This window comes from Juglans regia, chromosome 13, assembly GCF_001411555.2.
Source record: "Juglans regia cultivar Chandler chromosome 13, Walnut 2.0, whole genome shotgun sequence".
In the NCBI taxonomy this organism is placed as follows: Eukaryota; Viridiplantae; Streptophyta; class Magnoliopsida; order Fagales; family Juglandaceae; genus Juglans; species Juglans regia.
In genome coordinates, this window is record NC_049913.1 from 27538187 (window position 1) to 27561912 (window position 23726).

Consider the following 23726-nt stretch of genomic DNA (forward strand, 5'->3'; position numbering starts at 1 on the left):
TATTGATATGGTGGTTTAAGATTTCGTTTAGATAATAAAAATATTTCATCTAATGTTATCTTATTTTATCATTATAATTTTTTCAAATTATTATATAAAATATAATAAAAAATTTAATTTTTAAAATTTTAAAATAATAATAATATTAAAAATTAATATTATATTATTTAATTTTTATTTAAAACCATATCATCTTCTCCCCTCTCGTCTCACCGTCTAAATCCATCTCACCATCTAAATCCACCTAAAACTTGTGGGCGTTACTCCCGCCAAAATGTCCAGCTGTTCCTCGTCATAAGTTTTCTCCCGAAACGACAAGGCTCTTCAACTCAGTCTACCCTGCCTACAAAATATGTAACTTCCTTCAGTATACGGTCGCCTTCACTCGATGACTATGGCAGCTGCCTTCAACGCCTTTAAGTCCTCAAATCTCGTCTCGTGGAAACAAGTACTCTCTCTCTCTCTCTCTCATCGCAAATTTTTGTAATTCTTAGTTTTTTTTCTGATCTCTTTGATCGCAGACGGGCAGGCTCCAGCAAACCCTTGCTGGATGCATAGAGCGGGCCGGTAAGACTCTGCATTCTGGCGAGGTTTCCACGATTAAAATTTGGCCGGACCTTGCAGGCCAAGGGAGGTACTTCGATTTCCGATCCAATTCGATTCTTGCGTCCATCGATTTTGCCGAAGAGTCACCTCTCTGCACCACGCTTTGTAAGAATGGGTTCAGAATTCGAACCATTGAGCACTTACTGTCAGCCTTGGAGGCCACCGGGGTTGACAATTGCAGGATTGAGATACAGAATTCGGACCCTGAAGATGGCAACGTGGAGGTTGGTGCTATAATTTTGTAAAGATTTCCTGAATGGATCCGCTAGGCTCAAACTTAAGCTTGCTTTTCGCTAGCTTATGTTTCGTAAGAATTCCGCTCCGGATAAGGATACATGTCCTTTTATTTTTCTTAAAAAAACCTGCCTCTCTCTTATAGATCTTGTAGGTGTTCGTGCAAGTTTTTAATCATCATACTGTGAATTTATGTGTATAGTGCATTTAGGGACTTATTTGATTTTCCATGCCCTATAACTTTGATTTTGAATATTTTTAACATAAACTTCATTAAACATTTGACCAAACTGTTAAATACTCTTTTCAATCTCAATTCATTAGTTATTTCAGGAGGATATTCTTCCATCTATATTCTACTTTCATCTAAATGGACTGCCTTTTTTTCCATCCAATGAGCAGCCTGATTAGCATTTCGTTTAGCATGTTGAATATGGCATCCTCTTTCATTTAGCTGCCTCTTTACATCTTCTATAATCTGTCCATATGTGCTCCAGCATTCCCCTTCATTTTGAGTCGCCTTCATCACAACCATACAATCACCTTCAAATATAACCCGCTGCATTCCCAAGTCTATACAGAATTCTATGGCTTTCCACAGGGCTAATGCTTCTGCAAGTACTGGATCAGTTATATTACTAATAGGACAGCACATGACTGCTATTACCTCCCCTGCCAATCTCTTATTATTGATCCTGCACCCATATTTTCAAATTTTGATCTGCTGAAGCTGATGGGGAATGATAATGCAAGAATAGTAAAGAAAAATAGAGAAACAATCACACAATACAAGATTTGCATGGTTCGACAATGTGCCTATGTCCACGGAGCTGCAGAGGATTTTTATTCAGCGAGAAGATGAAGTACACAATGAAAAGTACAAGTTTCTCACTCCTCTCAAACTCTCCCACTTTCTATCGCCTCACTCTCTCTCTGCTGTTTTTCGTCAGTCAGTCTAAAGCTCAACATCTCCACTGTTCAAAACAGTGATATTTATATGTGGTGCAGTGAAAAACCTAAGGCTGTGGATTTTCCGCTTATTCGCTTGAGCGAGGTGTCCAGCGCGACTCGAGCGACACCTCACTTGAGCGAACTTTATGTCTGGTGTTCGCTCTAGTGCCAAGTCGAGCGAGACTTGAATGAACTCTAGGGTTGAGTTTTGCTCGAGCCTAATGTCGAGCGCCTGTTGAGCAAACTCTCTAACTGAGTTTCACTCGAGCCCACTATCGAGCACCTGTCGAGCTAGCTCTCGGGTTGAGCTTTGCTCAAGCGATATGTCGAGCGAATAACGAGTGAACTCTTGGGTTGCCTCCACTCGAGTATAAAACTAGGCTCCACACTCAACAGAAGCGTCCCAATTTACTTTAAATGTATCCGAATCCAGTCTTTTCAAAACCTCTTCCTTATTTTGATGTGAGTTTGATCCCCCCCTCAATTTCCTTCAATGCGTTACAATTCCTCTAGCCATTTATGTTGTTCTGAACCAGATCTGTCACATTATGGCAGCAACTAATTCCATGTCAGAATCTTCTAAAGTGTTCATCAACTTCTTCATAAGCTCCATGAAGTTCATTTCCTCACTTGGGGTTCTGACAAAACAGCTCTAGCCCATGCTCTCCACAAGATGTGCCACACAATTTCTGATTCACCCTCCAATTATCACGAACTTAACAGCCAAAAATACTTGGGCTTTTCCATCCATATCCAGGCCTAATGGGTCGAACCTACTCCATTTTGAATCTAGGTCCATAATCTCATATCCCTATCTACTCAATACTAGATCCTCAAACAATATGTACGGACTAATGTCCCAATAAAATAATCTTCCTTCTTGCTGTAACAAAATTGGGCCCGTGGTCCCAACTTGTAAAGCCTATATAATTTGGGTCTGGATGTGAGACTCTTACACTTTCTGATGACATTCAGTGAAACAAGGTTATATCAATGCACCAGATTTTAATTATATTTCTTTGGTGGAAGAAGTCGGTACAAAAAAAAAAAGAACAATAAAGTTTTAGAGGTGATTATTTCAAGAGAAGACGTAAATTATAGACGAATTTGTTATGGAGCGGAAGGCATCTACACAAGAAAATCAGGAGTATAAGTTTATAATCTGAACGCTTTATATTTTTCCCTCTCTTCAGAACTTTTAGTATTTTGATGAGGGGCCAACGACTGATAATGCTTGCATTCAACATAGGAAGACTGATAGTTCCCAGAAATGTCCACAAATGTTTATGCAGGTTCCCATTTTTGATGGCTCAGCAAACGAATGGGTAAAGGCAATTAAAGAGGTTGGGTTAAAGGTGGCGACAGATCACTTTGGCAACAGTCGTGAAAAAATGGCCCCTTATGTGATTGAACCAGTGCATGTGTGGAGGAATGATTCCTTTATAGCTGCATTCCCTTCAGAAAAGGTTCACATAACTTATGGGATCAACTTTTCTGAGGTACGCATTTGCTGGACTGTCAATTTCTGCTTTTCCAGTATAGAATTTGAAAATTAAGAATTTTAGTGCCACTTGGTTGTATTTTCTTTTGCCTTTTCTTGAGATTATAGCATATATGAATCTTATTAAGGCTTATGATTTCTAAACTCTTAACTTGTTATCTTCACTGGACGATACCACAAATTAAAAAAAAAAACATTGTGACAGCTATTAATGATCTGTACATTATCCTGCTTAGCTTACCGGCATGTTCAGTGGGAAAACTTTGTAGATTTATTGGGTTGATCCAAATTTTCAGCATTTAACTTGTATCTCGGCGGTTGAATTGGCATTTTTAAGTTTGGGGTAGGACCAACTGTCAACAAATATCGGTGAAGTGACTTTGTCTGTTATTGAAATGGTTGTCTTTTTAATTCATGTTTATACAACTAGAATGTTGCTACGCAGTGAAAGCTTCATACCGTCATATATCATTGAACCAAAATAAAGGGTCTACTTGAAAGCATGGTTACAGGCTTTCCATTTATATAATTTGGAAATTCTCATAATCTATTATCAAGTAAAATACTTTGTTAATGTAGAAATTTTTCTTCTTGTGATTGAGTAATTGTTGTACTGCCTGTTTACTAGGATGTGTTAGTGATTATTTTATCTTGCTTACTGAAGAATGGTGGGAATGTAATTGGGTTGATTCAGAAGACCTCAAACAGATTTATGAATGTCAGTTTTTAGTATTGAATTGTAGTTTTGCACATTATAGAGATGAGATTGAGTTTTCTTAATTACTAGGAGTATATATTAATTCACATTTAAAAAATATTACAGGTGCATGGCATTGGCTGCCAGTGGTTTTCTTCAACCTCACTGGATGAATATTTCTATAGTGAGCAGATAGCTTCATCAAGAACCTTCTGCATTTATGAGGAGGTTTGAATTTAATTTGGCCCCATTATAGTTATTGTTTTCCGATTACTGTCAAAGTTTGATATTTTTCTTTTGAATTCACAAACAAGTGACTTTGTAATTTAAAAAAATGTAACAAGAACTCTTTTTTTTTTCTTTCCTTTTTTTGATATTGAGTTCCCTCTAATGAAAAAATGTACTGAATTTATATTTAGAGAAGCATGGTGGCATAATAAACACCAATTTTATAATTGTATTTAATAATTATATAAGGGATAATTAACTCCTAGGGTTGGCTTGAGTAAGCCTTGGTCTTGGGGTATGCTCTTCTCTAGTTTAAGATTCGAACCCTTGGGTGTAAACGATGCCGATGATTTACCTAATTCATGTAATGTGGGTGCATTAAATGAGTTTAACGTGGTAAATGACATGTTGCATTTGCACAGTCTTTGGGGTTCCTCTCCATCAAAAAATTATATATAAGTAATAATTATTATATTGGTCTATGGGGGGTTTGATCGAATTACAAATAGTCCTTGCAATACACAATTCTAACAATTGATCTGTAGGGGAAGTTTTGCATCAAATCGATCCCCTCATTCACTTTTTGTTATAAGAAAAAATCTATTCATCATCATTTTTCTCATCATCCTATGATGTGACATTAGATGATAGGTTCACAAATGAAACATAATAAATAGTCTCAAATCATCTAATGCCACATCATGGGATGATGAGAGGATGATGAGAAAAGTATTTACCATGTCACTGATAATCAGGTTTGGACACATGTTAAATATGCAGAGTCACCATGAAAAACTAAAAAGCAGCAACCCTGCTGCATAATACAAAAACAAAGAAAAGTTAAAAAACTGAATTAGCCAAAAATACTAAATTTTAAAAAATCAACTAAAACAAAAAAAAGGTTGACGAAATTAACGAAACAAAAGAGGGAATCCGTGAGAGGAATGTCGCCCTCTCAGGGTGTTTGTGGGGTGGTTTGTGGCTGAGAGGAGGATAGGGTGCCAACCCGTAAGGTGGCTTATGGAAGGTGTTTTAGGGCCTGTTCGGATACTCAGATTATCTCAATATATCTGTGAATAATAGTGAAATAGGTTGAGTTAAGATGTTTTATTGGGTTTTGGGAAATGAGAGAAAAAGAAATTGAATAACAAATATTATACAGTTAAAAAATTGTTTGAATATAATTTTTGTTTTGAAATTTGAAAAAGTAGTATTATTTTTTGTGTTTTGTTTGGGAGTTTGAGAAAGTTGTAATGATTAGGTAATGATTAGACGAAAAAGTTGAAGATTTGAAATTGAAAAGTGTTTTGTGTTTTGTGTTTGAGTAATGTTTGGGAAGGAAATATCTGAGAATATTTTAGAACATTTGTGTTGTCAAACGGGCCCTTAATTATTCTTGTGATTATGTGCCAGTGGCGAATGTGTATTTTTTAGTTTTTCTAAGCAATTTGTTTTAGAATCCATTCTCTCCTCAATTCGTATCTCAAAATGCAGTGAGCTCTCATATATTGTTTCTTCAGCGGTCTATGTTTCTGCATTCCTTTTCACTTGTCTGAGTCAGGATCTCTACAAACTGGATTCAAATATGAAAAGTAACATAATCATGATGCTATTTCTATATCTTGTGTTTGGAAGATTCAAATAAGTAAATTATTATTTTTTGATAAGTAAGATATAAATAAGTAAATTATATTACAATGGTTCAAATTCCATTTTGTTGTTTTAAAAGTTAATTCACATATATTAGCTTCAAATATTCATCATAACAAAGTAGTCAACACATTATCACAAATATGTTATACGAGTGCAGAATATCACATCAACAAAGTGCTGCTGGTCTTGAAAATTTGAAATGTTTGCTGGGATCTAGGCACTTTTGTAAGGGCATGTTTAGACAGGCAAATAATTCTAAAAAAATCTCATAATTTCATTCCTAAACATCACTCAAATATAAAATATTTTTCAATTTCAAATTTTCAACATTTTCATCTAGTCATTACCTAATCATTATTCAAACACAAACTAAAAAAACTTTTACAAACTTCAAAACAAAATACAAAAATCAATACAAATTTTACAAACTCCAAAACAAAAATAATATTAAAAAATAATATTTAAACAATTTTTAACTTTATAATATTTTTATTCAACTTTTTCTCTCTCATTTTCCAAAACCCAATAAAACATCTTCACTCAAACCATTTCACTACTATTCACAAAATTCTGACAAGTGTCCAAACATGCCCTTAGTCATACATTGTTCAATTTATGTTGCTAAGGCTAGAGTTTATCTCGGAAAATCCATGCAGGTGGAGCAAATGCGCAATGCTGGACTCATAAAAGGCGGCTCCCTAGAAAATGCCATTGTCTGTAGGTACATGCTTCATTCATATATGCATGATAGCGGCTTTTTTAACTGGACTGGGCACTACCCAACGTGATTTGTTCTTTAACATCACTATGGTGTCTTGAATAAGTGGTTGCGTGATAAAGCCCCTTCAATTACATTTTGAACAAATTGTGAGGAAGACACTGAGTATTTTGTTTTATCATTCTGAATGGTAGCTGGAAAACTTTCTTTAAACTTTCTCCCTTCAAAGCTCCATCCATAGAAAAATATTCCCATTGTTTTTCCTTGGATTCAGTTTTGTGTGAGTTAAGTGGCAAGTAAATGCCCAAAGTGTTTTTCCCCACCTCAAGTTTGTCAAAAGTACGAGCCTTTAAATTTGGGCATGAGGAATTTAACATAGCTGTGCAAACCTTCAAAATTAGTTGGTTTTCCCTCCAATTTCATTGCATAATCTTTGTTGTCTTCTGCAGTTTCGACAAAGGTTGGTTGAACCCCCCGCTGCGTTTCCCTGACGAACCTTGTCGGCATAAGGTATTAGATCTTATCGGTGACCTCTCCCTTTTTGCACAGTTTGGCAGTCAAGGGCTTCCAATGGCACACATAGTGGCTTACAAGGCATGCATCTTTGCTAAATCTTTTCTTGCCTTTTTTATACTTCCTGTGTACTTGGGTTATGTCTATTGTTTTCTATTAATAAAATTTTACTCTTGCCTAACTCTTACCTATCAAAATAATCATTTATAAACTGTTTTGGCTTTTATAATTTGTTGATTATTGATATGTACTATCATGTTTGAATGTGACGTGCAAAACACTTCAACACAATATTGGGAGTTGTGATAGATTCAATTGTGAAGACAAGGACATGACTAGTACCCTGTTCACATTTTTATATCAGTTTTTATCTTTATTATTGTTTCCCCTAGCTATCTTTAATAGGCAACCTAAAATATTTTGATCGAAACTGCTTGGGTTTACTTTCACAAACCCCTTTTTGACCACGATATCCTGTATTGGACGCTCATGGCAGTACAGACCATCATATTTTCTCCCAAAGTATCAACTCATGCTTTTATGCCTCGTATTGTTGTGTCTGAAACTTTTCTGATATGTAAGAAATTTATTGATATAAGAAAAGTGTAAAACCTAGTGCACAGAGCATCAAGAGAAACACTTAGCTATTAAAAGTAGAGAGATCCTGAAAATTGTGGAAACTAAAGCTAGAAAGAGGAGAATGTGCAGCCATCCAGTATACAAAGTTCTGAAAAACACTGATAAAAAAGAAGACAAAGTCCTTAAAAAGAAAGACCTAAGATGTATCTTTTCACAATCTTTGAAGTAACAGTCATTTCTTTCTCTCCAAATGCACCATAATAAGGATATTTTAATCATTTTCCTCAGTGTTTCGCTTTCTTGGCTACTGAATCACCCCCTCCAACCCTCGAGAGCTCTGCCACACCTCAAGGCATAACTCAAACAAGTTTAAAATGATCGAAGATAGAGTTCCGTAGGACACTAGTCACTTCGCAATGGATTAAGAGATGATTGACCGATTCCCCATTACTCTTAGATGTAACACCAATGTAGCACATACACTTTGCTTTTCTCAAATTATACAAGGTGAGGATCTTCTCTAAAGTGGCTGTTAACACAAAGGAAGCCACTCTCAAAGGGGCTTTACTCTCCCATATATTTTACATAAAATAAGAGGAGCTATTATGGGGTAGTTAAAGCATTGTTGAGCGATCAATCACCCCTCTCTTGAAAAGGTACCTATCGTAGCTTGTCTTCACCACCCTATCCCAACCATGACATACAATTGAACGAAAAACAACAAAAAAGTTCTACCTCACAATCATGTGATGTTTTAGTAAAATATACATTCGGCCGGTGACTCGTGAATGAAAGTATTTTGAGAAGTAATAAGTGTCAAATTGGTCTAAATACCCTTTCCATAGGGTTTGCTTTCATTATATATAAAAGAGATTTACATAGTTGTTGCCAGATTTCCAGTGCCTAAATGCTATACAAGGTAAGTATTTCCAACGTTTTTTTATAGCCTTATTATCTGCTATATACAATCTAGAAATAAAGGAAAACATCCCTAAAATATTATAAATAAAATCCCATAATATCCTAAATTATCTCTGTAACATCCCCCTTAAAATTGATGCTGGTAGATCAAGAAGCATCAATTTGTCAACCAAGAACTGATGCTGGTGCCAAAAAAGAGTTTTAGTGAATATGTTTGCAGTTTGATGTTCGGTAGAAATGTGAGAAAGAATAATCACATGTTTGTCAAAGGATTCACGTATGGAATGGCAATCGACTTCGATATGTTTCGTACGCTCATGGAAGATAGGATTAGCGGTGATCTAAATAGCATTGATATTATCAGCATGAAGAGGAATGGAATGAAGCTGAGGAAAACCAAGTTCACCCAATAACCCACGAAGCCATGTGATCTCAGAGCATGCGGAAGACATAGCACGATACTCAGACTCAGTGGAGGACTTGGAAACTTTGTCTTGCTTCTTACTCTTCCAAGAAATAAGTGCATTACCTAAAAACATGCACTAGCCAATAATTGAGTGACGAGTATCTGCACATCCGGCTCAATCAACATCACTATATCCCACCAACTGTAAAGAATATTCCTTAGGAAAGAACAAGCCGTGTGTAAAGGTGCCATTCAGATATTGGATAATGCAACAGATAGCGGCTAAGTGAAGATGTCGGGGGCCTGCATAAATTGATTGATCTGTTGCACAGCAAAAGAAATGTTAGGACGAGTAATCGTCAAGAAGTTCAAACTCCTAACGAGTTGTCAATACAAGAATGGATCTGATAGAAGCTCGCCTTCCTCCTGACGAAGCTTAAGATTTACCTCCAATGGAGTAAGAACAGAGTTACCCGATTGGAGACCAGCCAATGAAATCACTTTTTGCCTGTATTTGTGCTGGTGTAACAACGTACCAATCGGAGTAATCTGCACCTCAAGGCCAAGAAAGTACTGCAGGGGACCAAGATCTTTCATATGAAAAGAGGCCTTGAGATGCTGTTGTAATTACTTAATTAACTCAATATCAGAGCCAGTAATCACAATGTCATCAACATATACCAAAAGCAATATAACTCCTGCAGAAGTCTTGCGAAGAAAAAGAGAGGAATCAAACTGACTCTGAGTAAAATGAAAAGCAAGCATGGTAGAGCGAAATTTATCAAACCATACAGGTGGAGCCTGTTTCAGTCCATACAAGGATCGGCATAGCCGACAAACCTATGAGGAAGGTGTAGCAAAGATGTCGGGAGGTGGAGACATATAAATTTCTTCCTTCAAATCCCCATGTAGAAAAACATTCTTCACATCTATCTGCCAAAGAGACCACCCCTTCGACGAAGCAAGTGCCAAGATAGTCCGCACAGTTGTCATTTTGGCAATAGGTGCAAATGTCTCTTCATAATCAATACTATACTCCAGCCCGTTCCCAAGAGCCATGAGATGGGCCTTATATCTGTCCAGTAAGCCATCAGATCGAAACTTGAGTGAGTACACCCATTTACAACCAATAGGTTTGACACCAGTGTCTGGAATGGGCATTGAAGAAGGGAGAAGACGTCGATGATACACCACACCTAGTTTAAATCACTCAATAGAAGAAAACACATCATCAAAAGCGGGTAGAAGAGTAATAGGAGGATTAGAAATAACCTGAGACTAAAAGAAATATTGATTTTCGAAGAAAATCACACTCCGGGAGATCTGGAATTTGTTTGCATGAAAATCATAATAAATAAATCCTTTTTGAGTAGGACTATATCCCATAAAGGCACACGTGACAGACTGAGTAGCAAGCTTGTGACGCTCAACAAGTGGCAAATGAACAAAACAAACACACCCAAAAGTATGAAATGATTGATATTCAGGAGATATGCCAAATAATCGAAAATAAGGAGAATCATAATTTAGAGTGGCAGTAGGCAAACGATTGATCAAATAGATAGCAATAGATAAAGCTTATACCCAGAACTTAGAAGGTACAGAAGAATCAATCAACAAAGTACGAACATCTTAGATATGACGATTCTTATGCTCAATGACTCCATTTTGTTGAGGGGTTTAAGGACAAGAACGTTGGGAAATGATTCCCTTTTGCTGAAGAAAAGTCTGAAAAGAATGAGACATGTACTCCCCCTGAGTCGGAGCTTAAAGTTTTTATACAAGTACTGAACTATGTCTCGACAAGCGCAACAAATTTTTGAAAGAACGAAAACATGTCAGCTTTAGAACGGAGAAAATATATCCAAGTGAATCGACTATAATCATTGATAAACATCACAAAATAACGGTACTGATCATGAGAAATGACATGACTCACACCCCAAACATTAGTATGCACAATCTCAAAGCAATTAGAAGCACAACTACCATGCGCAAAAAATAGGTAAAGTTTTACTTTTACCAAGACGGCAAGTAGCACAATCAAAAGATACAAGAGAAGAAGAAAATGAATCTTTATTGCCCAAAAAATCATGTTTCATAAGATGACCTAATTTCTTATGCCAGACTTCATTATTATTGGCAGTAGCCGTACAAGCAAGAGAAACAACATTAGGAATAGAAAACTATAAAGGAAATAAACGTCCCACTTTAGGCCCCTTTGTGATCACTGTCCCTGACACCTGATCCTGTACAAGACAACCACCACGAGAAAAATGAACATCACAGTTATTATCTATCAATTGTCCAACAAAAATCAAATTGGTAGATAAGCCAAGAGAGACAAAAAATCGTGAAATGAAAAGTCCAAATTACCAAAAGCAATAATAGGAAGAGTACTGCCATCAACAATCTGAATATTTTGCATGCCTCTATACTTACGAACACCATGGAGACCTGTCGTATTACCAATCATATGATTAGAAACACCCGAATCAATAGTCCATGAAGTTGAGTTAGTACCAGTACCTTGCAGGCCTAAGGCCGTAAAAGCAGACACAATCATTTGTTGGACCATTGCTGGTGTGAGATCAGAGATTACAGTGGGGGGCGGAGGAGAAGACAAGGACTGAATAGCTGCTTGAAAGGCTTAGGATTGGCAATTCTGAGGCCGCACTCGACAGTCTTTGATGATATGACCCTATTTCTTGCAGTAGTTACAAACTTTCTTAAGACAGTTGCGAGCAATATGACCAAAATCCTTACAACTGAAACACTACAACTTGTTCCTCCCTCTCCCTTGTGCTGCATAGGCTACATTCACAGCCTCAGAAAAGACCTTCTCAGAAGTCATACCCATCTGAGTGGATAACCCCTGTTCTTCACGCAATAAATCTCCCAAACAAATATCCAAAGAAAGAACCCGATTACAGTTCAATGAATCGGCTCGAACATGCTCAAATTCAAGTTGAAGCTTCATCAAAAACTGATCGCGTTGACTCTCAGCATGAACCGCTTGAAGAGTCGCGAGTACCGCCGAAGGAACCTTAGCATGAACAATAGCAGAATACTCACTCCAAAGATTAATAAAACCAGAATAAAATTGTTCAATGGTCAAATTACCTTGATTTTAATTGCTAATTTCCAACTCCAATCAGAATTTCCTATTGCTGTGGTCTTGGTGATAAATATGATGCAGGTAGTCCCACATAGCCTGGGCCATAGCAAAACAGCGAAGATTGGTCACAAGATGGGGCTCAATCGTCCCCAATAGCCAAGAGACTACCTTAGCATCCTTGACCTCCCATTGTGCAAATTCCTTTTCATCAGTGGGAATTTTAGCATAGCTATCAATATGATTTGATAATTCTTTTCCTTTCAAAAACATCTTAAACTGAAATTTTCAAGTAGGAAAATTCTTCTCAGTAGACATGATGAAAGACACGTAAAAAATAGTAGCAAATCCAACCAAAGAAACCAAAATAGATGTTGATGGCCCAATAAAATAGACAACCCACAAGAAACCAAGGCACGGTAAGTAAAACCAACAATTGGCCCAATAAAGCAGCCCAACAAAGGTCAAAAGAGACGGTCCACAAGAAAAAGATATGCGCAGAGATACCTTGCCAGGAAACAAATGGAAACCAAAGTGCTAGAGAGCTTGTCGAAAGCAACAAATCACGACAAAAATGGTCGATGGTTACGCAGCCACCCACAGACAACGCCGATGGCCACAGAAGGTGCCTACAGCCACACACCCACCCACAGACAGTGCCGACAGACACCACAAACACCAAAAAACAGCGAACCCACCACTGAGAACAACCACATATAGCTCCGACGACTCAACCGAGAACAACCAAGAGCAAGAAAATCTTGCACAAACAGAGGAAGAAAAAAAAAATTCCTCCTATCGCACACGAAGGATTTAAACCACAGAGATGAATATTAGAGTAGGGGCTCTAGTACCATGTCAAATTGGTCTGAATACCCTTTCTATAGGATTTGCTTTCATTATATATAGAAGAGATTTACATAGTTGTTGCCAAATTTCCAGCGCCTAAATGCTATACAAGGTAAGTATTTCCAACGTTATTTACAACCTAATTATCTGCTATATACAATCTAGATATAAAGGAAAACATTTCTAAAATATTACAAATCAAATCCCATAATATCCTAAATTATCTCCGTAACAAAAAGAATTTCATTAAAAATCACAAAAGTGAATTACAAATGTATTACAAGAAAGACGCCTATCAAGAAATTAAAACCGATAGAAGAAAATATTGAAGGTGATCTACCATAGAAGTATATTTGGCGCGCACAATTTGTATTACTCCAGGGAGGTTACCTTGAGAGACTGACCTCCACACCATACATCCTGCCGAACTCTTATCTTATAGCCATTTTCCACCCAATATCTCATGAATCAGGAGAACTACCCCCACCATCTTCGAGTATTCTTCCACAAATGAACTCCAAATGTCCAGTTAACCTCATTGGAGCACCACCAACCCCAAGAGCTACCACATATGCTATCCATCACCTACCTCCAAAGACTGCCTGTCTCATCGACATACCACATAGTGATTTTCTCATTAAATCTCAATTGAATAGGGATTAACTTTTGGACCTTAAGACCTCTCCGAGAGGTGGAGAACACACCTTGGATGAGTTGACCAAGTGAGATTAGGCCCTGTTTGTTTCCACAGATGAAATGAAATGAGTTGATATAAACGTTGAAAGTTGAATAAAATATTGTTAGAATATATTTTTTTAATATTATTTTTTTTTTGGATTTGAAAAAATTTAATTGTTTATTTTATTTTGTGTGAGAATTTGAAAAACTTGTAATAATTAGATGAGATGAGAATGGTTATGAAAACAAACCAAGCCTGATTCCACCCCTATGCCAACTCATAGAAAATTTGGCTGTATTTTCTCCAGGTGATTAGTAATGCTAGCTGGAAAGGGAAACAAGACATAAAAGTAGGTGGCAAATTAGATAAGGCAGTCTTAATCAATTATATGTAGCCAACTCCTAGGGGTTGGCTCTAGTGGTATGGGCCTTGTTATTGAGGGGTATGCTCCCCTATGTCTAAGATTCAAACCCTTGAGCGTAAAATATTTTTAGGAGCCATGTTCCATTGGTAGAATGCAAATGATTTACTTGATCCGTGTCATGTGATTGATTTACACGAATCCAGAGTTTAACCAGGTAAAAGACATCGAGGTTTGTGGAGTCTTCAAGATTCCTTGTCATAAAAAAACATTTTAATCTAGCCAAACAGTGTTCGATCCTTTCAGTATTGTCATCCTATATAAATTTAGCCTTAAAAGGATCTGCCAAGGGAAAACCAAGATAAGTTATAGGTAATGAACAAATCCTACAACCTACACTACTTGCCAAGCTTCACCTAAGAATAAATAGAATGCTATATACCATTTATATAATAACCCAAGATTCAAAATTCTATAAACCAAACACTTAGGGCAGGTTTGGGGGGTGGGATGAGACACAAAATTCTCATCTCATCTCATCTCATCATTACACCTTTTTCAAATCCCCATACAAAATATAATAGAAAATTCAATATTTTCAAATCCCAATTCAACTTTTTCAAATTCCAATACAATAATAATACTAAAACATAATATTTTAAACACTAAAACAAAACACAAAATTCTCATCTCACCTCCCAAACCCGCCCTTAACCAATATTAAATGAGGAACTTAGCCAACATTACAAAAAGAAGGATATAAGCATTATGCACATTATAACTATCGCTTTCCGTTTTATCCATTTAAGTGATCAAAGCACATTTATGCCCTATATCAAGGTTGGTGATAACAAGGATCCCAACTCCATTCTGCTGCAGTACGAGTGGAGTCACATTTGAGAGATGGAGAGTGTCAATTAATAATGGTGCACTCAAGTGGGCCATTCTCCATGGACCACACATTGATGGTTCTTCCACCTTTAAGCTCTAGTACCATTGCAAATTGTTCTATGACCCCGATATTTCACAATACATCATCCATTCATGGGGCATTTTTCTTTCATTCATTCACTACCTTCATTCATTTCTCGTAGAGAAATGTTTCATCCACAAAAGAATCTCACAAAAGTAAATTTACAAATTGGCGTGGCTTGATGTGATTGATACGTCAAATTGTAAAGTTCTTTTACTATAAAGTATATATTACGCATCACATCAAGACACGCCAATTTCTAAGTTTGTGAAATTCTTTTGGGAATCTAACACTTCTTTCTCATAACTTTTTGTAACGTGAATATTTATATTACATATAGCAGAAGCATGTAACATAACACATATATTAAAACTTGCAATTCAAAACTATCATATAAGATATAGAAAAAGACGACCCCAAAGAAAAGTTAACAATTAATTGCATATATATGACTTAGAGACATTTTGAGAAAAACATATCATTGAGAATTTGCAAACCACAAAGGCCTGATCATATCTACTTACCTTATCTCCTCATTTGCACAATATCATTTCTGCTTTTGCAACCTGTGGGAAGCATTCATAATTAGTGCTTTATTCTCTTTTCAATCTTGCTCAGGTTTGAATCTCTTCGTATACATGTTTCCGAAATGAATTCAGATCTGGTTTCTGTTTAACCGTTTTGTTTTCAAAGAAAAACACCTCTTATGCATGATGTCATCACACCAATTTGATGAACTGGCTCCCAATGTATTGAGCATTTGACTTGTATTTATGCAACTTAATGTGCTATACCTAGCTTCACTTGTTCCCCAAACTACTCTAATTAACAAGTCCTTGAACAGGCCACTTCGGATTGCTGCCTTAAGTCATTAGAGCTGCTGACCTCTATTACACATTCAGCCTTGTGGCTGAATAATGAGAGGATGTGTTTTGGGCTTCCTATCACACACCTGGAGTAATTTTAGGGCCTTCTTAACATTGGTTTTTGGGTGTACTTCCTAGAGTTTATGGCCACTATAGGGCCTCACGTTAGGTATGAACTTAGGTTATGAGAGTGAACCTTTGAGGTCTCAAGATAGTATCAAGTGTGCGCATACATGGCTGTGCAGTCAGCCTTGTGGTGATGGAGTTTTTACCAACTACAACTCCTTTGTGGTCACAGTGCTTCATAATTCTCTGCAATGGACAACTCTTACCCTTAACCTCGTGTTACAATTATACCACACATAAAATGCATACTCATGAATTCAACAATCTGCATATGGTTTGATCATGCCATCATGTTAATTTTGAAAACGAAAACACCAGGAGAAGTCAGTTTGTTTCATCATAAGACAGCATGCATAAAATTTGACATTTAATAGCAAATCTTAGTTCTATAAACAATCCATCATGCATCGATGTGCCGCACTTATAAGTTCAAACCAAGCCTGAGAAAGCCTATACCTGGCCCCATAAGCAGTGAACTATGAAGAAAATCAAGTGAGAATCTGTCTATTTGAGCTTCTTTGATGGGGTTTCGGTTCCTTGATTTCTCTAGCCTTAAAATTTTGTGTTTTGACATATAAAAGAATGAGGAAATGGGTTTCATGTTTAAAAGATAGGAAATTTCGAGTTCTTGGGTGAACGCTTGTGAAAACTTGCATTAGATTCAGAGTGGAGATTCCACAATGAAGTGCAGCTCCTAGGAACTCTTTGGGCTTGGAGATGTTTTGTTGAGGTGTGAAATTAGTGAAAAACATGCGTTTAAATTTATGATTTGGTTTCCAGAATGGAAACTAAAATGGTTATGTTTGAAATTGAAGAAAACCCTTAAATTATTCTCCAATCAAGTAGCGGCAGCAAGAGGAAAAGGTCTAGCAGACTAGGTTTCAAATTTTGAAGCCTCCAGTATGGACAAGTACAGTAAAGGGGAGTCACTATTTCTTGATCAATTGCGAACTAGATTGTCAGAAACAAAGCTTTCTCACCTCTGGGTTGCTGCCGATTTAGAGAAGGGTTTCCAATGCTTTCTCCTTGAACCCTTGATGAAGAAGTTGAGAAATAATGGCTGATGCCTAGGGGTCAGGCAAGTATAGGAAGGGATATGTTTTATTTTCTGAGCAGCAAGGTTATGGTTATACAGGAGAAAACCAACTCCAGTTGGTTTTAGGAAATTGTGGCAGATAGGGGAACTTAGAAGCTTGCTCTTTCAGATTTTAATTAAGTTGAGCTCCTAGGTATAATGGGAGACACGGTAGACTTTTTCTTTTGGGTTTCTAGAGTATTAGAACTCTGATTTGGAAGCTGTTCAGTTTAGGCAACTTTTCCTATTTCTAATGGAACCCAATGTGGCAAGTTTTCTCTACTTGCCTTCAATAACAAGTATGCACCTAAAGCAAATCAATTAGACATTGAAATAATCCAATATCTGCTAGAATGAGGGAATTGAAGAAAGTTTTCGAAATTATTCACACCAAAAAGGAATCCTAATTTGAAACTGTAGGCACTTGGGTATGACAAGCTTTCTGTATTATTAATTTTGCCAGCAGGGAACAACTTAGATTTTCCCAATTGATCTCCAATCTAGAGACTGCTTCAAAACATTAAAAAAAAGGCTGTGCAAATAGTAAAGTTGCTCAGGTTTTGCCTCATAGAATAGCAGAATGTCGTCCACAAAGAGAAGATCGCAGATGATAACGCCATTGGTATTCCTTGGTCTTATAGAGAAACCTAATAAGAAGCTCTCATTCATTGTAGTTGAGATCATTCTGCTTAAATTTTCCATCACAATGACAAAAGGAAACATCTTTGCCTATTTTCTTGTACTATTACACAATTGAGTAGTGGTTTTCCTTCACTTGGTATCTGCTTTGATGGTTCTTATGTCTGTTAACCAATTACTACATTATGTTTTAGTTGGGAGTATAGTTTATATGTTCTGTCTAGTTGTGCATGACTTGTATGTTTGAGAAATCAAAACAACGAAAAAAAAAAGAATAGAGAGAGAAGATATGGAGAAGATTTTGGTAGTCAGATGGGATAATGTAGGGGGAAACTTCATTTTGCACTCCCAGAGTAACATCTTTTTTTTACATTTGCACCCCAAACTGCTCAATTTACACCCGGAATAATTACATTTTATTAATTCTCATCTTGCACAATTTGGCATTTATAAAATATGCTCACTGAAATTTAATTAAAAAATAAATGTAAATATAATATTACAGAATAGTAATAATAATATATAATAAAAATAGATAAATAAATACAAAAAAAAAAACCCTTGAGCAGGGAGTGACAAAGCCACAAAGTTATATATAATATTTTCTGAATTTGCAATTTGTTTTGGTTACATCAATTATGAAAAATCGTTTTTAGAAAAAATATGACAAAATAAAAAATAAGATTATTTACTTGAAAAGTCCATCCTAGTATGTCAAAAAAATAGTTATCCAATATGTCCAAAAACATGTGATTCCAACTCCTAAAAACACCCTAGCCAATTCATTCTCTAAACTATTAAAACAATCATACCCAAAACACGAGTGCCACCACCAAAGTCAAACCTATAAAAAGATCTCTCAGAGGAGGCCCTTGCTAGAAAAAGAGCGGTTGTAACTAATCTGGAGAATGTGTTATTGATGAAAGAGATTTCATGGCGACAAAAAACCAGACCCTTCGGCTAAAAGAGGGTGATAAATGTATGAAATTCTTCCATAAAGTGGCGAATTCACATTGACACAGTAACACTATTAAGTCACTCCACTCAGGTACCGGAGTGCTTTCATCTTCCAATGATTTGGAAAATCATATTGTGCAGCATTTTGAGACCCTACTCTCGGAACCGGTATGCTTGAGGCCAAAACTTGATGGCTTGTCATTTGAGTATATTGATTCACAAAGTGCTAATGGGTTGGAAAGGGCATTTGAGGAAGATGAGGTGTGTAAGGTTATTAGTAGCATGGCGAAGGACAAGGCACCTGGCCCAGATGGTTTCTCGATGGGTTTCTTCCAGACTTGTTGGGATGTAGTAAAATGTGATATTATGCAGGTTTTTGCAGAATTTCACTCTTTCCATAAATTTGAGAAAAGCCTAAATGTGACGTTCATTGCTCTTATTCCAAAGAAACATGGGGCTAAGGTAGTTGAAGATTTTCACCCCATAAGCCTGGTGAGTGGAGTTTACAAAATTATCTCTAAAGTCCTGGCAAATAGGTTTAGCTCAGTGATGGAACATATTATTTCTAAGTCTCAAAATGCCTTCATTAGGGGGAGACAGATTCTGGATTTGGTGCTTATCACCAATGAGTGCTTGGACCATAGATTGCGGGAAGGCGTCCCAAGTATTCTTTGCAAGCTTGACATGGAAAAGGCTTATAACCATATGAATTGGGATTTCCTTCTTTACTTGCTTGGTAGGTGTGGTTTTGGTGACAAATGGATTTCTTGGATCCTTTGTTGTATATCTACTGTCCGTTTTTCAGTATTAGTTAATGGTACTCCTGATGGGTTCTTTAACAGCTCACGTGGCTTGAGGCAGGGGGATTCCTTGTCTTCCCTTTTGTTTGTCATTATTATGGAGGCATTGGGGCGGTTGGTGAAGGCTGCTGTTGGTGGAGGTTTTTTATCTGGTTTTTTGGTGGGTAATGGCACAAATGGTCCTACTTCACTCTCTCATCTCTTATTTGCAGATAATACCCTCTTATTTTGTGATGCGGATCCTGGTTAGATTCAATCTCTGCGAGCTCTCTTGCTATGCTTTGAAGCAGTGTCGGGACTTAAGGTTAATCTTAATAAATCCGAGATGGTTGCGGTGGGTGCGGTGCCTAATATTAACAACTTGGCACGGTTGTTGGATTGCAAGGTGTCGTCCTTGCCTATGAAATATTTGGGTCTTCCGTTGGGGGCCAGTTTTAAGGCTCGAGCCATTTGGGATGGGGTGGTGGAGAAAGTAGAGAGGAAGCTTGCTGGGTGGAAACGGATGTATCTAGTGAAAGGGGTCGACTTACTTTAATTAAGAGTTCATTAACCAATCTTCCCACTTTTTTCCTTTCATTCTTTCCTTTGCCTGCAAGGGTGGCGACTAGAATTGAGAGATTATTCCTGTCCTTTTTTTTTTTGGGGAATGGGGGAGGAAACCAAATTCCATTTAGTTAACTGGAACAAGGTTTGTTCTCCTATTCCGAATGGAGGCTTGGGGATATGCAATTTGTGAACGTTCAATAAAGCTTTATTGGGCAAATGGCTATGGAGATACCATTTAGAGGGGAACACACTATGGAAGGAGATTATTGTTTCTAGACATGGGAGTGGGTGGGGTGGATGGTGCTCTAAGGAAGTAAGAGGGAGACATGGTGTGGGCTTATAGAAATTTATTAGGAAGGGTTGGCAGGGCTTCGAAAGTCACATACGATTCGTGGTGGGAGATGGTTCCAGAATCAGGTTTTGGCATGATGTTTGGTGTGGAGACTGCACTTTATAAGGGGCATTTCCAGCACTCTATAGTATTGCAGCTAACAGAGAGGCCTCTATTGCAGATATGAGGGTATTCTCCCATAGATCTTATCAGTGAAATATTCTTTTTAATAGAAATATTCATGATTGGGAACTACAGGCTGTATCTGATTTCCTCAGGTTGCTCTATTCTATGGGCTCAAGAGGATAAGTTGCAATGGAGGGCTAATGGTAGTAAAAAATGTACAGTCAGGACCTACTACAAGGTTTTGTCAACCCAAGGCCATGTATCATTTCCATGGAAGAGGATTTGGAAATCGTGGGTGCTTACTAAGGTAGGTTTTTTCGTATGGACTGCCGCACTTGGGAAGATCTTGACTATGGACAATTTGAGAAAGAGGGGAATCATAGTGATGGATTGGTGCTATTTGTGCAAAAAATAGGGAGAATCTGTAGATCACTTACTTTTGCATTGTGAGGTCACGAGGGGGTTATGGAATGAGATCTTTCGAAGAATGGATATTACTTGGGTAATGCCTCCGCGGATGGTGGATTTATTGGCTTGTTGGAAGGAGCTTCAAGGCTGTCCCCAAATGGCGGCAGTGTAGAAGATGATTCCGTTGTGTATCATGTGGTGCACATGGTCCGAGAGGAATGAGAGATGTTTTGAGGATAGGAAACGCACAATGGTGGAGTTTCAGAATTTTTTAATGCGCACCTTAATGTTATGGCTTTCAGCCATTGTACTTGATGGAAACAATGTCCACGACTTTCTTTCCTTAGCTAGAATGTAATTAGGTGTTTTCCTTTTGTATACTTCCTATGTACACGGGCTATGCCTATTTCATTCGTATGAATACAATTTTTATTACTTATCAAAAAAAAAAAGTCAGACCTAGAAAACCCTGCACCAGTGTTCTGCCTTTTTTTGAAAAATCATTGGGTTTTGTTATCCAGTCAAGGTTGGTTACTAGTTACTTAGTTTTCTATAGCAAAGCCTATATTAATATTAATAGCAAACTCCGCTATCACACATTTGTTTTAAAAAGGATTGGCAATGAAACGACTACAGCCGCATCAGTTGCCACCCCTCCCCCTGTGGTGAGGTTCTTGTTTGGTCTATTGTTATTATTATTTTTATTGTTCATCATTTGTAATTTGTTAGACATGTTTTTTTTTTCCTTTTTGTTATTTTTTTTTTTCTGACTTCTTATTTATCATTATTTCATTATTTTTGTTTTATATTTTTTTTTATTCTAACCTTGGATAGTTACGTCTAAAGTTCCTTTAGATTTAGCTGTGTGGGTTGCAAATTGGGGGTGTTTTGGTGGTTTGACATGTAATTTGAGAAAATAGGGATTGAAACTTATATTATTTGACTACAATACGTTATGTTCATTGTTTCTTTTGAACCCTGTGGTTTACAACAACTTCAGGGTTCTCACCTTGAAGTATTTATTTGAGTCAGTACATGTAAGAACTTTGTTCCATGTTGGATGTCGAACCTAGTAAGCATCAGTTCTTTAACAAGCCAACGTTGTAGGCCCTACGGATAGTTGCTTTTATTCCCCCTTTTTCAGTCCCCTGCTTGTAAAGCACCGTTGTTCTCCTTATTTTAAATGCTGGGCTGGAAACTTTCATTAACCCTGCAAATATCTTAGTTTCTTCTAATAACTTGCACTAGCTTGAGTACTATCTATTCCAATTCAATTCTTCCTGTTTCAAGTTTGAATGGTTGGAATATTTGAAAGCTCATGGAAAAGAACTTGTGTGAATTTGTGCTACACTGAAATCTGCTTTGTGCTTATGGCAATACTCAACAGAGACTTCCATCATGTAGTGAATTCTTGTGATGCAGGGTGGCCATGCACTCCACGCTGATTTCGTACGCCGGTTATATGGAAAGATCTAGTATTTGGGAAAACTTTTTCCAAACATGTTTCTAGGTTTTAAAACGTCAGAATACTACGAGAGCATGTCAAAATAACAAGAGCATGTGAAAATACCCAGAGGCTTTTGAAAAAACTGTTGTGCTCTGTGCTGCAATTTTCATTAAAGAAGGCAGTCAGCCAACGCCTTACAAGGAAAGAAGAGATTACAAGATCTCCTAATGTCTGTTGTGTAATTCCCTAAAAATTAGGATCTATACATGGGTAAGAATATTATATAGCTAGGTTAGCGTGTACAACTATTATAAACAGATAAATAATGCTACATGTGACAGCTAGGCCTAAACACAGCCTTAATTGTGTTAAAATCCCTCCTGGTAAGTCAACCATCAACAATTTACCAATAAGAAATTGATGCTTAGTGTTATCAGCATGAAGAGGGGTAGAATGAGTCATAGCTTTGGTGAAGACATCAGCCACCTGGAAATTAATGGAAATGTAAGAAAGAGAGATCACCTGACGGTTCAAGACATATCGGATAAAATGACAATCTACCTCAATGTGCTTGGTGTGTTCATGGAATACAGGATTGGCTGCAATCTGAATAGCATTAGTGTTATCAGTATGAAGAGGGGTGAGTAGAATGAGTCTGAGGAAACCCAAGCTCCTCAAGAAGATCACGTAGCCATACAATTTCAGAACATATAGTAGACATTACGCGATACTCGCCCTCAATAGATGATTTAGAAACATGATCTTGTTTCTTACATTTCCAATAAATTAAGACATCACCTAAAAACATACACCAACTTGTAGTAGACCGACGCATATCCGAACACCTAGCGGGTGACAAATCGTGTTAACAGGTCGTGTTCGTGTCGTGTTAAGGCATGTACATTATATTTAATGGGTCAACACGAACACGATCAGTTAAGGATTTTGTCTCAAAATCTCAAATTCTAAAACGACCGATTAAGATAATGGGTTGACACACAATCCGTTAGTGAATATAAAATAAATTAACATGATACAACACGACATGACCTGTTTCAACCCGTTTACGTTAGTGGGTTGAACAGACCCGTGACCCATTTGATCTGATTGATTTTATATAAATATTTATACAAAAAAAAAACTAACTACAAGTTTAAAATTACAATTTAAACAATAAAAATATCAACATTAAAATTCCAATTATACCAAATATAATAAATATACAAATATGATCCACACACATTGTAATAATATTAAAATTACATTCCAAATATAATAAACCAAACACACATTATAAACATATTAATGTTACTATCCTGAATATGATAAAAACACAGATCTAAACAAATTTAGAACTTGAAGAAGAAAGTGGAGTGTCCTCCTTGTCCTTGTTGTTTTCTAACCCATTATATTTTCAGTTA

At 36.9% G+C, this 23726-nt stretch overlaps 1 protein-coding gene across 1 annotated transcript; it reads left to right on the plus strand.

The window, feature by feature from the left end:
• The first annotated feature begins 229 nt into the window (after positions 1 to 229).
• Positions 230 to 22855, plus strand: LOC109003990 (probable UDP-3-O-acyl-N-acetylglucosamine deacetylase 1, mitochondrial). Its single transcript, XM_018982339.2, has 7 exons — positions 230 to 448; positions 522 to 830; positions 3084 to 3290; positions 4116 to 4217; positions 6527 to 6591; positions 7038 to 7182; positions 22281 to 22855. The coding sequence occupies exons 1-7, from the start codon at positions 389 to 391 to the stop codon at positions 22332 to 22334; spliced, it is 942 nt and encodes a 313-aa protein (XP_018837884.1). The 5' UTR covers positions 230 to 388; the 3' UTR covers positions 22335 to 22855.
• Positions 22856 to 23726: the final 871 nt, after the last annotated feature.